Source organism: Colobus angolensis, unplaced genomic scaffold (assembly GCF_000951035.1).
Source record: "Colobus angolensis palliatus isolate OR3802 unplaced genomic scaffold, Cang.pa_1.0 Scaffold111, whole genome shotgun sequence".
Lineage (NCBI taxonomy): Eukaryota > Metazoa > Chordata > Mammalia > Primates > Cercopithecidae > Colobus > Colobus angolensis.
In genome coordinates, this window is record NW_012112142.1 from 1,269,982 (window position 1) to 1,283,991 (window position 14,010).

The 14,010-nt window shown below is 47.6% G+C and overlaps 1 protein-coding gene across 1 annotated transcript in view; it reads left to right on the forward strand.

Moving 5' to 3' along the window:
• The window catches only part of GATB (glutamyl-tRNA(Gln) amidotransferase, subunit B), a 94,368-nt gene extending 81,293 nt beyond the window's left edge, over positions 1-13,075 (forward strand). Inside the window, exons 11-13 of the mRNA XM_011956469.1 lie at positions 4,049-4,127; positions 11,020-11,154; positions 12,616-13,075. Of these exons, the coding sequence (XP_011811859.1) occupies positions 4,049-4,127; positions 11,020-11,154; positions 12,616-12,744 (343 nt within the window). The 3' untranslated portion in view covers positions 12,745-13,075. The remainder of the gene's footprint in view (positions 1-4,048; positions 4,128-11,019; positions 11,155-12,615) is intronic.
• Positions 13,076-14,010: the final 935 nt, after the last annotated feature.

The window sequence follows — 14,010 nt, forward strand, 5'->3', positions numbered from 1 at the left end:
AGGGGGTAGGTGATGAATAAAGCAAAGATAACGTGATAATCTGCACTCTGGTACCTAGAAGCATGGTGCTGTCATCATTTGAGACAGAAGGTGGGTGGTGGGAAATACAGAGGAGCTGGTCTGTGAGGAAGACAAGTTTGGTTTAGAATAAGGATTGGGAAACTATAGCATGTCAGCCTCTGGCGTGTTTCTGTAGAGCCTGTGACTAAGAATTGCTTTTACCCTTGTTAAGACAAAGAAGCACATATGACAGAGGGCACTCACCAAGCCTCAAATATGCGCACTCTAGCTCTTTCCAGAAGTTTGCTGTCCTGGTTTAGAGCACATTGGGTGTGAACGGGCCTCTCAGGAGGTGGTTGAAGTCAGCCAGGGAGAGAAACGGCACCTGAGGCAGCAGCGGCAGCCCTGGGCATCCTCCTCACGACTAGAGGTCAAGTCAGAGGACCCAGCAAGAGGGCACCGGAGCCACCTGGCATGAACTGGCAAGGAGCAGGCGAGGGACAGGCAAGGAAGAGGAGGAGATTCCAGAGGTCCAAGAAGGGGGTTTCACCAGGAACTTTCGATGCAGCCCCAGGAGTCAGGGCACAGCGGATGAGGAGAAGCTGAACGTTTGGCCACAAGCGACGGGGGTGATTTTTAAGAGAAGAGCTTCTGTAGAGGGGTGGGCACAGAATCCAGATGGCAGGTGCTTACACAGGGTAGCTAGTAGCCACTGATGCTAGATCGTTATTGTTACAATAAGGCAAGAAACTGGGTAGACGCAAGTGACTGCAAGGTCAGCCAAAGGCATTGTCAAGATAGGGAGGGTCGGAGCATTTGTAAAGCTGTGAGATTCAAGCCACAGACACAGGAAACCAGCATCTTTGGTTCGGAGGAGTGGGGAGTGTGGGGTTCTGAGCAGGGGTGGAGGGGTTGTTTGATGGAAGAAGAGGAGGAGAGTGCCCTAGAAAATTCTCGACTGTGGCTCAGCTGATGTCCTTGTGAAATGGGAGGTGAGGGCATGTGCAGAGGAGGGGAGCAGGAAGGGGGCTGCGTGGAACGGGTGCTTGGTGGGGCACCAGCTAGGGGCACCGTGAAATCCTCGAGATGAGCACAGAATCCTTGTGTGCAGCAAGTACCACCTAGGGGCCCAAGTCCCAGTGTCTTCCTCCTTCTTGCATCCTATTTTAACAGAAGCAGAGAAGGTGGACTTTGGGCCTGAGATAAGCTTGGGGATTGGGACAGGCAGCATGGTTCATGGGGGATCGGGGGTGATTGTAGAAGCATCAGCATGTCTGCTCTCATCATCCAAGCTGTAGACGGAGCTGTGATCCTGAATGAGCTCTGAGGGACTGGACAAATTTTGGAGCTTTGAAAGAGCCCCTTTCCCCTCCTCTGTCGATCCGTGGCCTCAGAGAATGGGAGGGAAGAGAGCAGCACGCAGAGCTGAAGGCCACCGTGTCAGTTTCTTCTTCAGCAGAGACACATTCACTGTCCGGAAACCAGTATTACCTGACAGCAGCAAATTAGTAGCCTGTGCTGCTGCTGCCATTGTGTGTCGAGTCTGAGGGTTTATTTATTTAGCTGATGAGTGGGATCTTTCAGGGTCGGTGTGACAGGTACTGATCTTTGTCATCATCTGACTCCTCAAGTTTAGCCCTGGCATATGTGGAATTAGCATGTGCAGTCTGCCAGACATCCCTGTGGGTGTGAGGAAGCCTGTGACACAAATATGATGACCTACTGTGTGACAGGCATTGTAGGGACAGAAAGGTGACGGAGAGATCCCAAGTGTGATTACGTCAGTGGAGAGATTCTATAGTCTAAATTTATGACCCAACTGATGAATTAAGGTCCTTAGATGAACTTGTCAAAGGCGACGTTATTTGTAGTTATTTTGTGTTCCTCTTCCGTCCCTCTCCCACCCCCAGGTCTTTTATGTCATTGCTGTGGTCTGAATGTTCGGATCCTCCCCCAAATTCCTGTGTTGAAATCCCGACCCCCTAAGGTGACAGTATGAGGAAAGGGAACCGTTGTGGACGATGAGGTCATGAGGGAGGGGCCTTTGTGAGTGGGATTAGCTGCCTCATCAGAGAAACTTCTGAGCGCTCCCTCACTCCTTCCACCACGTGGGGACACAGCAAGAAGGTGCCACCAGTGAGAAAGCGGACCCTCACTAGACATGGACTCTTGTGGCGCCTTCATCTTGGACTTCACAGCCTCCAGAGCAGAAATAAAGTTTCCATGGTTTATAAGCCACGTGGTCTTTGGTACTAACCTGTTAGAGCAGCCCAGACAGACCAAGGCAATCATCGACTCGTATAGGACTAGGGACCTTATCTTTTGCACGCTCAAGAAATCCACTTCCACCTCAGTGCTTATTATGGGTTCTACACACAGTCTGCATTCTAAGATAATGGGCCATTGTGTTTTCTAGGATTGCAGAACATCCAAGCAACCCATGCTTTTAGAAAAACCGGCCTTCCTTTTACTTGTCAGTAAAGGTAGCAGGTTTATGAGTGTGTTTAGCAGCCTCTGCCCCTCTTGCTTGTGCGGTTTAATCAGGCTGGTTCACAGATGTTCTGAATACCAATTTAGTAACACCAGATAGTCTCCAAACCTAAGTTTCACTTGGAATTGCCTTTTAGTCATACTTTGAGATCAATAGACACTTAAAGGACGACGGGCCGCCTCAGTACATCAGCTGTTTTAAGTGGACAGCCCCAGTAGGCTTCACTGCCCTTGAGTCAGAGGTACAGTAAGTCACCTGGTTCACACGCACTCCGTGTTTGGAGTCTGGGAAATCGGCATAGGGACTAAGCTGTAGTTTCCTTTGTGTTTTCTAAGCACATCCAAAGAAACTAATTGTGCATGGTGGGAACCCAGACTTAAACAGAAGGTGTTTTCAAGTGGCATGAAGCATTTCAGAAGCCCTCATTTACACAGTGGAACACTAATGTGCTATTGATGTCATTCCCACCTTTTTAAAACCATTCCCCAGATGATCTCAGACAGCATTTCATGAGCCTAGTTGCTGTGTATATAGGTCGCGTATCCCTAACCTGGAAATTCAAAATGCTTTAAAATCTAAAACTGTTTGAGCATTGATGATGATGCGCCAAGGAAATGCTCATTGGAGTATTTCAGATTTCAGACTTTCAGATTAGGGATGCTAAACTGGTAAGTATAATGCAGATATTCCCAAATCCAAAAATATCCAAAATTGGAAACGCTTCTGCTCCCAAGCATTTCAGATAAAGTATACTCAACCTGTATTTAGAAGTCAGAAAACCATACATTTTAAAAGAAATAGTTTGTAATTCACCGTTGTCTTTCCCATAATTTAGGCACTCACCCCTACCATTAGTTCACCTTAAAGTGAATTAATGACACTTCACTGTTTCACTATGCTTGGTTGCCCCTGACCTTTTATATCATAGGATATTGGCCAATAAGTCACATCCTAGAAATGTAGGTATATGGATTCTAGGCCCTTCTGCGTCCAGAAAGCTGTGTGAGCCTGGAGAAGAGAGTATGTATCAGGTTCCCGAGGACGGATGAAGATGTGGCTGGTAGTCACTGTGTTCCCTTGCAGAAAATCTCTTACAATTTAAAGGAATTTATATTTGCACACAAACACTCAGAAACGTGACTTTGTTAGCTGTTTTTTTTTGTTTTGTTTTAAGTAATTTTTAGGCTGATCTTTCAGTTGAAAATATTTAATTACTGGAGTTTGTTTTCCCTTTCCTGTTGTGGTTCATGAATTTTGCAGCCACCTCCTTTTCTTGACTAATTACACTGAGCAGTTGTCTGTTGCTACAACTTCTGCCAAACAGCTGTTATTGTTGAGTGGTAAAAGAAAGAACACTAGTCACAAAAATTTGTTATATCCTAAGATATAAAACAAATAAGTAAAATAAAAAGGAGCCCAGTTGGCCTGCTGCTTTCATCCCTAGGTGTGGGTCTGATATTTACGCCCAAGAGAGCAAGTGTTCTGGTTCTGAGCAGCCGTTCACGGAGGCCCTGACAGTGTGCGGTGTAAATGTGTTTTCTCTTTTGGGGCCACCAGTCCTGTCACACCCTCTGCACTCGCTGAGCTTCTTGACCTGCTGGACAGCAGAACGATTTCTTCAGCAGCAGCGAAACAGGTATGTCCACACTCCCTACAGCTTCTGACTGCGCCACTGTCCCGAGAAATGTTTTCTGTGACACCCAAATGCCATCACTGAGTGAGTGACTTTCATCATGGAAGTATTAAATGCTTGTAGTGATGTGTTTAATCCTGAACGGTAGCAACATTTCATTTAGCAAGGATATGAAGCCAATATGTGCAATGCAGGCAGTTTGCTTCTCGTCATCATTGCTAACCTGGGGAAGTAGTCTTGCCCTGAACATCTCCCCCTGACATGTCTCCCCTAGCCCTTTTACACCTGAGCACTTTCCCTCGTGCCCAAGGCAGCCTCAGCTCAGCTCTCAGCCTGCCTGGGGCTCTTGTCCCACCCCCCACCGCCTCCCAGCCACTCCCAGGGCCTGCCTTGTCCCTCCTGCATGGTTGCCCTCGGAGAGTCTGTCCTCAGCAAGGAGGGTGAAGTCAGACTGTGCACTTTGTAGATAAAATGTTACGGACATGCCCAGTGTATGAAAACTCAGAAAAACAGCATCATCCTAAGCAGCCTTTTGTCTGTCTGTACCTCTGCCTAAGTGCTGGGTGAAAGACTCATGGAATTCAGAAAATTCTTACAAATACATACCCAGAGGGTCGGGCACAGTGGCTCACGCCTGTAATCTCGGCACTTTGGGAGGCTGAGGCAGGTGGATCACGAGGTCAGGAGTTTGAGACCATCCTGGTTAACATGACGAAACCCCGTCTCTACTAAAAATACAAAGATTAGCTGGGTGTAGTGGCGGGTACCTATAATCCCAGCTACTGGGGAGGCTGATACAGGAGAATCGCTTCAACTGGGGAGGTGGAGGTTGCAGTGAAGCGAGATCACACCACTGCACTCCAGCCTGGGTGACAGAGCGAGACTCCATCTCAAAAAAACAAAGAAAAAACACATAACCAGAAAGATAAAGAACACTCAGGCGGCTGCCTCATCTCAGCTTCAGAGATTGCAGCTGTCAATGCTTCAGCCAGGAGTTTAATGTTATTTTAATGGTGCCTTTTGCATGTAACATTTATCTGCACCGACAGTAGTGGCAGGTTACAAAGGGAGGCTTGGGGAAGGTGGCTGCTTTGGGATAATTATGAGGTACCATGGCGCACACACCGGGCTGGGTGCTGTGGAATTGGAGACAGGACTAATAAAGGCTCTGTTTACCTACCTCGAGTGAGGCTGTCAACTACAGGGACCTCACCGCGTTAAGGAAAGGCTCTTGCTTGTCTGGATGTCAGGGGAATACAAATGTTTATGACAATGCACAGCAGCTGCAGGAAGATTAGATGGCCTGAGGGCAGGAAAAAAAACTATATATATATCACTATATATATACACACACATGATATATATATATAGAAGAACACATGAATTATTGCATGTGAAATGAAAGAAGGAAAAAACCTTCCCCTTTTCCTACCTATCCTGCCCCACAGCACAACAAAATAAAACACCTAGTGCGGTGAATAAGATAGTTCCAGTAAGAAGAAATGGAAAATGTTGGAAGACGCTGACAGCTGGGTTCAGATGTAGGGACGCTTTCAGATTTTGTCAGCTTCCAGCATGTTTAAAGGAGGTGGCTTCTGTGGGGCAATCAAGTGAAAACACAAGTCTGACGAGAAGGGCGTCTAGTGTGTGTTGCTCAAGGGGGTCCCCCTTACGTATCATTGCCTTGGGGTTTGTTTGTTTTTCTACCTTTTGTTTTCTCTTTTTAGGAAATTACTGATTTTCTGGGGGAAAGTAATATATGTTGATTATAAAAAATACAAGTAATGCAGAAAAACCAAGATTCTGAGGTTCTACCACCTTGAAATAACTACCTTTAATATTAGACGAACATCATGAAGGAAGAAGGTAGGAGGGAGGAAGGAAGGATAGCAATAAAGACTTTTAAAAACTGAAGTTATAGTGTACTTTTTTTTAAGTTTAATTCTTATTATTATATAGTGTCCTGAACATTTTATCTGGATATTTTATGTATTTATTGATTTTGTAGTATTTATTTTTATTTTATCTGGACGTTTTATGAAAAGTCCATCTGTGTTGCGGCACACATCAGTCCTTCACCCCTTTTTAGGGCTAAATGGGGCTGCTCGTCTGCTGAGCCCTCTACCATCGTATGGACATGCTCCATTTTGTCTGTCCGTCCGTCAGCTGATGGACATCTGAGTTGTTTCCACATTTTGGCTATTAGGAATAATGCAGCCTTGAACATTCATGTACAAGTTTTTGCACGTAGGCTGGGTGTATACCTATAGGAATGGAATTTCTGGGTCATATGCTAATGCTGTTTCATTCACATTATGAGGACGTGCCAGACTATATTCTAAAATGGCCACACCGTCTTGCAGTCTCTCCTGCAGTGTGCGAGGGTTCCACTTGCTCCATGTCCTCACCAGCACTAGTTGTTGTCCATCTTTTTGATTCTCTAGCCATCCTAGTGGGTGTGAAGTCATATCTCACTGTGGATTTGATTTGCATCCCCATAATCTGTTGAGAATATTTTTGTATCTTATTTTTATAGTGTACTTTTTTAAAAAAGAAAAAATATGTTGCAGTTATTTTTTTTCCAAATTTAAAAGAAGAGTCCAAGCATGACTTGGGTTTTAGAAAGCTGTGAGCGAGGACAGAGACGCTGTGATCCTACCGGTTATTGGTGTTCCTCTGGCAGAACTGGAAGAGGCTCCATTAAGTGATTAGATGACCAGGGGATAAGGAAGAAAGGTGACTGAGTGACTGACTCCTAGGGATGACAGACACACAGAAAGAAGAATCCTGTCCTGATTCTTCCGAGAGCAGAATTCTGAATTCCAAAGAACCTCCCACTTTGTGCTCTAATTGGTTATGAATCTGCCTTTCTCTGCCTGTCTCTTACCCACTTCCTTGTGCATTATCTTCATTCCTTCTGCCTTTCACTGCATCCTCCTCCCGGTGTCCCGCCAATGCTCCCGAGATTTACAAACCTCATCCCTTCAGCACCCCAGAGCCAGGGGAGTTAAGAGGTTGCTGCCACGAAACAGCCCTGTTCTTCAGAATCAGAACTAGAAGCTGGGAAATTATATATAATCACGAGCAGTTATCTCCTGGTAACTGTAGACAAAAGCATCCCGTGTGCCCCTCACAAGACCCAGGCTGCGTACTGAAGCAGGTGGCACCCTGTCTCCTCCCCTCACTAAAGACAGGGTCAGCTTGGACACATCGGACTCCTAAACTGTCAGAGTCACAGCTAACCTGAAAACAGCCTCCCAGGATTCCCAGGCCTCCTGTGACTCGCCCTGGATGTTGTCCAGAAGGCTGGTCGGTCATTGTTCAAGGGAAATTGTATGGGGTGTAAGTGCATCTCCTTCGTGCACGTCTGAAACAGATGCAGATGATCCACCATGCCCTGAGGATCGTCCAGTTAACGTTTCTGGCAGGACCCAGCTGAATTGGGTGCCACAGAGATGGAAATCGCGTTTAACACACAAGCGTTCCATAATAACCAATCTCTTGTCTACTTTGGGGTCTGCTTTAAAGAGAAATCGCCAAAAACCTTTTAATGTGCAAAACGTTATATATCATGCACCAAAGCTGTATTACAGATGACTAGATGTCTTTTCCTCTCTTTTAGTGCTTTAGTTATCTGCACGGTTTACTGGGCCCCACTTTCTTAGGGGCTTGGGTTGATGTTTGTGCCTTTCTACAGAAGTAACCTTTCACAATACTTGCCTTTGGCCAAAAAGGGGACTCCCTTCTCTGTAACTGTCACAGCTCCCTCCCTGCCGTGTCCTCGAACAGGTCTTTCCTCCATATCCTGACCTTGGAAACCCAGGACAGTCAGGGAGAGGCTAGAGGCTTGTGTGCTTTCCTTCAGGATACTTCAGAAATAGCTTCAGCTAGAAACAGTTGGGTGGCAGCTAAGAGGGTGTGTAAATTCAGTCCTCCGGGAACCAAAGGCTGAGTCTCTGCCCCATGTGTCAGAGCTGGCTCCAGTGTCTGTGTGTGATGGGGAGTTCCCAGCTTGCGTTACCCAGTACTCCTGGTCGGCCATTGATTAACACAGAGGACCAGCACTGTGCTAGAAATTCCTTGTTACGTCTATCTGTCTTGGGTAGGCAGCAGCAAGGCCTGGGAGCTGCGCTCCTGGCTAGAAACAGTTGCACTTGGGTATCGCTTCTCAGAGTGTGATGAAACACTGACAAAAGCTGAGGATTTATGCTGCAGCACAGGGCTCGGCAGCCAGAGAGGCCACTCTGTGAGCGTCAAGAGGGCCGGGAGCAGGAGAGTCTGGCCTGGAGACAGGGTCCTGCCACTACCGCCCAGTGGCTCCCACCCTCCTGGACTCCAGCCAGGAGTGCACAATCCTTGTCTTAAATAGGATGTCTTAAATAGGAGCAGAGGATGGGACAACCGGCGTCTGTTGTATAAGCCCAAGGGGCTGGGGACTGGGGGCCTCGACAGTCATGGCCACTGCACTAATTTGTGGAGTTAACTAACATTATGTGTTCTAACTCTGGGAGGAAAGAACATTTCAGCCACCGGGCTCCCATGGTTCCAGGAGGCTGCTGAATGATGTTTCTCTAGCGTCACTGCTTGGTACCCCCACCCAGCCTGGCCCTCCTCGGGGAGCAGCCAGCGTCTGTGTTTGAAGGCATCTGTCCTAGCGCTGCACTGCTTCTCCTTCTGAATGGTGTGATTGGAAGTGATCCCCAAGCACCCCGCCACTCTTGTGCTTATTTTGGCCCAGGCAAATCCAGCCAGCTGTGGGTCCCATCAGGCAGAGGTTGGCCTGCTGGCCAGCATGCTCAGGGTCTGCTGTGTGCTTCAGCAGCTACCACAGGCGCAGAGAAATCGCTCCCTGGTCTGTGTCTGCAGAGGCAGACCCAGGAGTGGCCCCGCCTACTTCCAGGCACAGGCTGCTCCTCAGTCCGCCTGGTTTTCCTGGAGGGAACTGCTGCATAGACTTTTCATGAGCAAGTCCTTACAGGTGGTTTCTGTTTTGAGCCAGGTTTTCAGCTAGGAGCTTTTTTGGGAGTCTGTGCAGATGAACAAAATCAACACTGGTCAAAGTCTAGATATCTATGAGGAGGGGATAATTAATTAAATTATGATAAATACATCTGATGGATACTAGATCTTTTTATTAAGAAAGTACTTCTGTGATAAATGCAAAAAAGCAGGACACAAACTGAATATATGTTATAATCACAAGTATGTTACAAAACAGAAAGAAAAAGATGGGAAGGAAAAACACCAAAATACTAACATTGGTTTTCTTGAAGAAATGGGAATTCCAGTGATCTCTTTTGATCCCTCCTGTATTTCCTTATGTTTTCTGCAGTGGATGTGTATTAACTTTTATCATTAGAAAATGTCTTTTAAAATTTAAGTCCTAGTTCAAAAACTAAACGTGTCAGAGGAAGGAGGCAGACAGACTCCTCAGACTTACAGGGCAGCTCCGTGGAAGGCCATGCAGGTCCCCAGGGCTTCTGCTGCCAACACTCCACTGATCAGCATGTTGAGGGTGAGGAAGTTTCTTCCTGCTTCTGTGCCCCCTTCTCCCGATGGTCTCCTCATTGTCAGGCCACGCACGTATCTGCTGAATTGAGTTGGAGGCATGTGCGTTCTGTATTTTTCTAAGAGTAGGGCCAGGCTTTTCCTGAGCAGTCGGGCAGCAGCAGAGGGGTGCCCTGTGGGGAGCTTACCCAGGACCTGCCAAGCACACCTCCTTGGCCACCGTCACGGCACACGTTCCGAGGCGCCAGGCTGGAGGCGCAGTGCCTGTCCTAGCGGTGATAAGTATTTGTGGTTTGTTGTGATTCAGATTGGGGAAGACTTTGAGCCCTGCTGAGACTCAGCATCTCTCTTTTATTTGCTTTGCTGTTCGTGCTAATTATGGAAGAGCTCTGTTTTTCCAGGAGGAATGGCTCCTGGTTGGCCCATTCTCGGCCACCAAGGTAACAGGGAATGTTCGGTGTTCAGTCGTGACTGTGGGCTGGATGGAGGTGGCACCAGCAGGAGACCAGCAGAGGAAGCCCTCCTCCCCGCCCCCAGTTCTGGCTTTCGCTAGAAGGAATGAGGAAAACAGCTACCCTAGGAAATGCCTTCCTTGAAAATGGTTTCCTTTTTCTTGGGTTTGATGAGTTTGGGGATTTGTTGTTGTCATTTTTTAAGTAGAAAAATATACCGACCATTAGCGTTCATTATCCTAGTCTGATTTGGGTCTGGCTCTACCTGTAGGAGATGCATGTGGTAGGCCAGGAGGCCCCTGTGGATTCTAATTTATGTTTTCAGTTGTTTGCCATTTTGTATCTTCATTATGGGGCTACTTTCCTGCCCCCCTAAAGTCATCTTTCCCAGCAGGCTGTTTCTGGACTTTATTTAGTACCGTGGTTACCTCCTGCAGGCTGTGTGGCCCCATCCTTCACCAAAATGCCACCTCAATTAATTCAGTGGCCATGAGACAGATCCATCACTGGCCCTCCGATTCCCATCAGCAGGCGCCCATGAGTGATGGGCATCTCCACGCCTCCCGCGGCCCCCCTCCCGTGTGGAGTCGGCCGGGCAGGACTCACCATCCCTCTGGGCGCGGGGGCACCTGGCTGGCCCGAGTCCTCTCACACCCTGTGCTGAGGGAGACGTCAGCCTCAGGAGGAGACCCCAGGCGCGTTCATTCCACCTGGCTGGCCTTGTTCCCCAGCCCTGCTCTCAGGGATGCCTCAGGAGAGCCAAGGCCCTGGCAGGGCAGCCAGGCGCCCTTTCCCTTCAGGCCAGGCCTAGGCAGCGGGATCTTAATTGAATCTGCTCATTCCCACCCCAGCTCCACACAGCACAGCAGTGCAAATGGAGCTGGCAGAAGAGCTGACTTCTCATTTCTCTTTCCTCTCCCTTCTCTGGCCCGTAGGTGTTTGAGGAACTGTGGAAGAGGGAAGGCAAGACTCCAGGGCAGATTGTTTCAGAAAAGCAGCTTGAACTGATGGAGGACCGGGGGGCACTGGAGCAGCTCTGCCACTCCGTGATGGAGGCCCACCCTCAAGTGGTGACTATCTCGGGCAGGGGAGAGGGCCAGAGCCACCTGCAGAGCCAGCCCCAGGACACGCCCAAGAGCCTCGCCATCACTCTCTGTGGCAGCCCAGAGGCTCTTCCTAAGAATGACTGGCCCAGTTTCATCTACAATTTCCTCATTGTCATCTTTTTAGTTAAGGTCAGAAGAGATGAAATAGGTAGATACTGGAAAAACACAACTTCGTTTCCTATAAGGAGGATACCACCCCTGGAGTTTACTCCCCATGGAGGTGTAATTTAAAAGGGTGTCAGCAAGCTCACGAAATCCAAGCTGTGACCTCCCAGGCGTGTCGCCCTCTCCCAGGGTTGGCATTTCGAATCTGTTGTGGTTAGCGCTGCTTCGTAAGGACCTCCCAGTAAGGAACCAGCAGGTGTGCCTGCAGAGCAAGGAGAGTACAGGAACTTCGGCTTCATGCTTCTAAGAAGTGGGAAGAAAGGCAGAAGGGAAAAGTATTTATAAATTGTGGAGAAAATCCCTGACAGGAGCACGGCTGAAAACCAGGTCATTTTGTGTTCTTAGCACAGCACAAGACAGAAAAGCTGAAACAAGTGGCATCCCTTCCTCCCCAAGTCTTATCATATTGTCTAGAGATACTTTTCCGTGGGGAAAAAAATTGTGAGCCACTTTCTCAGAATAATACCCACCCACCCATCAGCTTCCCGGGGACACTTACAGCTCTGTAGAGAGCCCTCGATAAGGAAAGTGAGCCTGCACCGGGCCTCAGCAGTCTCGTCTTCCTGCCTCATCTGTGGTGACTGATAAAGACGTGCTAGTAGTTTCAGGCTTGTTCTGCGGCATTTGAGTGCAGATCCTCATGTCATTGCCCTTGGAGATGCTGCAGAGCAGGAGGTCGTGTGGTGGCCCTAACAGTCAGTGGCTATTCGATAAGAATTCAGTGCCTCCCGGCTTCCTCACTCCCCCCACCCACACAGCACACTCCCCCGACCCAGGGCTCCGGAAGACTTAGCCGGTGTGTAGATCTGCTTTCTGATAAGGGATCTTCGTGGTGGGGAGCATGGGGAGAAGGAAAGCCGCACATTTCAGCTGAACGTCACTGAGAATCAGACAGGTCTCCTCACTGATTAGACGCAGTGATTCATCTCAGAGAGATTATCCCTCCCCAGACTCAGTGTCCTCGGTCATTGTGGCATCGCAGAGGAGAGGGCCCTGCCTCCCACGTGCCAGCTTCTCTGGCGCTCAGCAATCACTTCTTGCTCATTTTAATCAGAAAGTAGAGTAGCAAAAATCTCCTTTGACAGGAGCCTAGAAACCTACTCAGAAGTTAGACCCCCCCCCTTTTTCTGTTCTTCATTTTATATCTAATACTAGTGGAAATAAGCGGAATTTAATTTTCAGTAAACTTAAGCCTTAGTTTGGGATTTGGGGGCATGAGTCTCTTCATTTTCTCCTCTTAAGTAATTTCTGTCTTTCTAGGTAATGGATTTGAAGGAGGGACACCCCAGAGCTATAAATAAGCTGATTGGGTTGGTCCGGAAAGCGACACAAAGCCGAGCAGATCCAGCCATGATAAAGGAGATCCTGGAGAAGAAGCTGTCTTCGTGAGATGTTTGGGGTCCCCATGCCCAAGGGAGAACAGTGCAGCCTGACTGGGAGCAGGATCCTGTGAAAGCTGACGCCCATGTGCCCTGAGAGCTGCCTCCCAATCCCTGTCCCGAGCCACAGCTATGGCGTTATGTGTCACCAGTGTTCTCACCCTCTGGGCCCTGTGCCTGGAGGTGCCTCCACAGCCAACCAGCAGCCACCCGGCCTGCTTCATCCACATCAGGAGGGTCCGGTGATGGCTGTAGCAGTGGTTAAGGAGTAACACCTTCTTGTATTAAGGAATTTTAAACTAAATAAAATGTTATATTAGAGATACTGTTACCCATTCTAAGAAAACTTTTCATTCTGCAGTTCCTTCAACAAATATTTTTGAGCAACTCCTACGGGCCAGCCATTGTTGTAGGTGATGGGCATTAGCAGTGGTCAAGAGAGACTAATTTGGATATACTGTTTTCAGACCTAAACGCAGGTTAACAAAGATGAAAACACAACCAAATAAACTGGCACGGTATAAACACACATTTGTGTAAGGAGGTCTCAAGAGGGTGGGAAAGGAGGATATTATTAGAATTAATCAACCTATTAACTGAGTAGAAATGATACTGCCTGTTCAACTCCCTACCCATCCCAGAAGGCGCAGGTCTGAGAATAAATGAATTTAAAAAAGTAAATTTTCAAATAAATTTAATCAATAAAATATATACTGAAATATCACATAAAAATTAACTTACACTTCAAAGATTGTGCAGTTGACAACTCCCCCCAACTCCCCCAACCCTCAGGCCAAACAAGATAAAAAGAAACAAGAAAAAAGTTGTAACATGAAATTGACTTGTTTTGCTTGGAAATAAGATTATAAATTAGTAAATCACAATCTTGACCTTTCATGATAATGGTGGTGCGCTGCGGGCATGACAATGAAGGCTGGACTGTCTGCACCCCTGTGCTTGTGACACTAATACTGTTCTCTCCACTGCACCGGAGCACACCTTCATTCGGTATATGCCTTTGTTACCTCTGACTCACGTCGCTTAAAGACCAGTTTTGCAAATGTTGTTTTTTAAAAGCATACTTGTCAAAACTGTGATGTAAGAGAAGAAAATCCTTGGAGGCCTTGATTTGAAGCTGTGAACCTGTAGCCTACCAAGGACAGTACAAATATTCCCATTGTGAATGCTGCTCCAGAAGCAGCTGAGAACTAGAAAAAAGTGGACACCCCTCCATCACCAATTCAGTGACTCATGCTTCCTGGCTTGTACAGTTGCT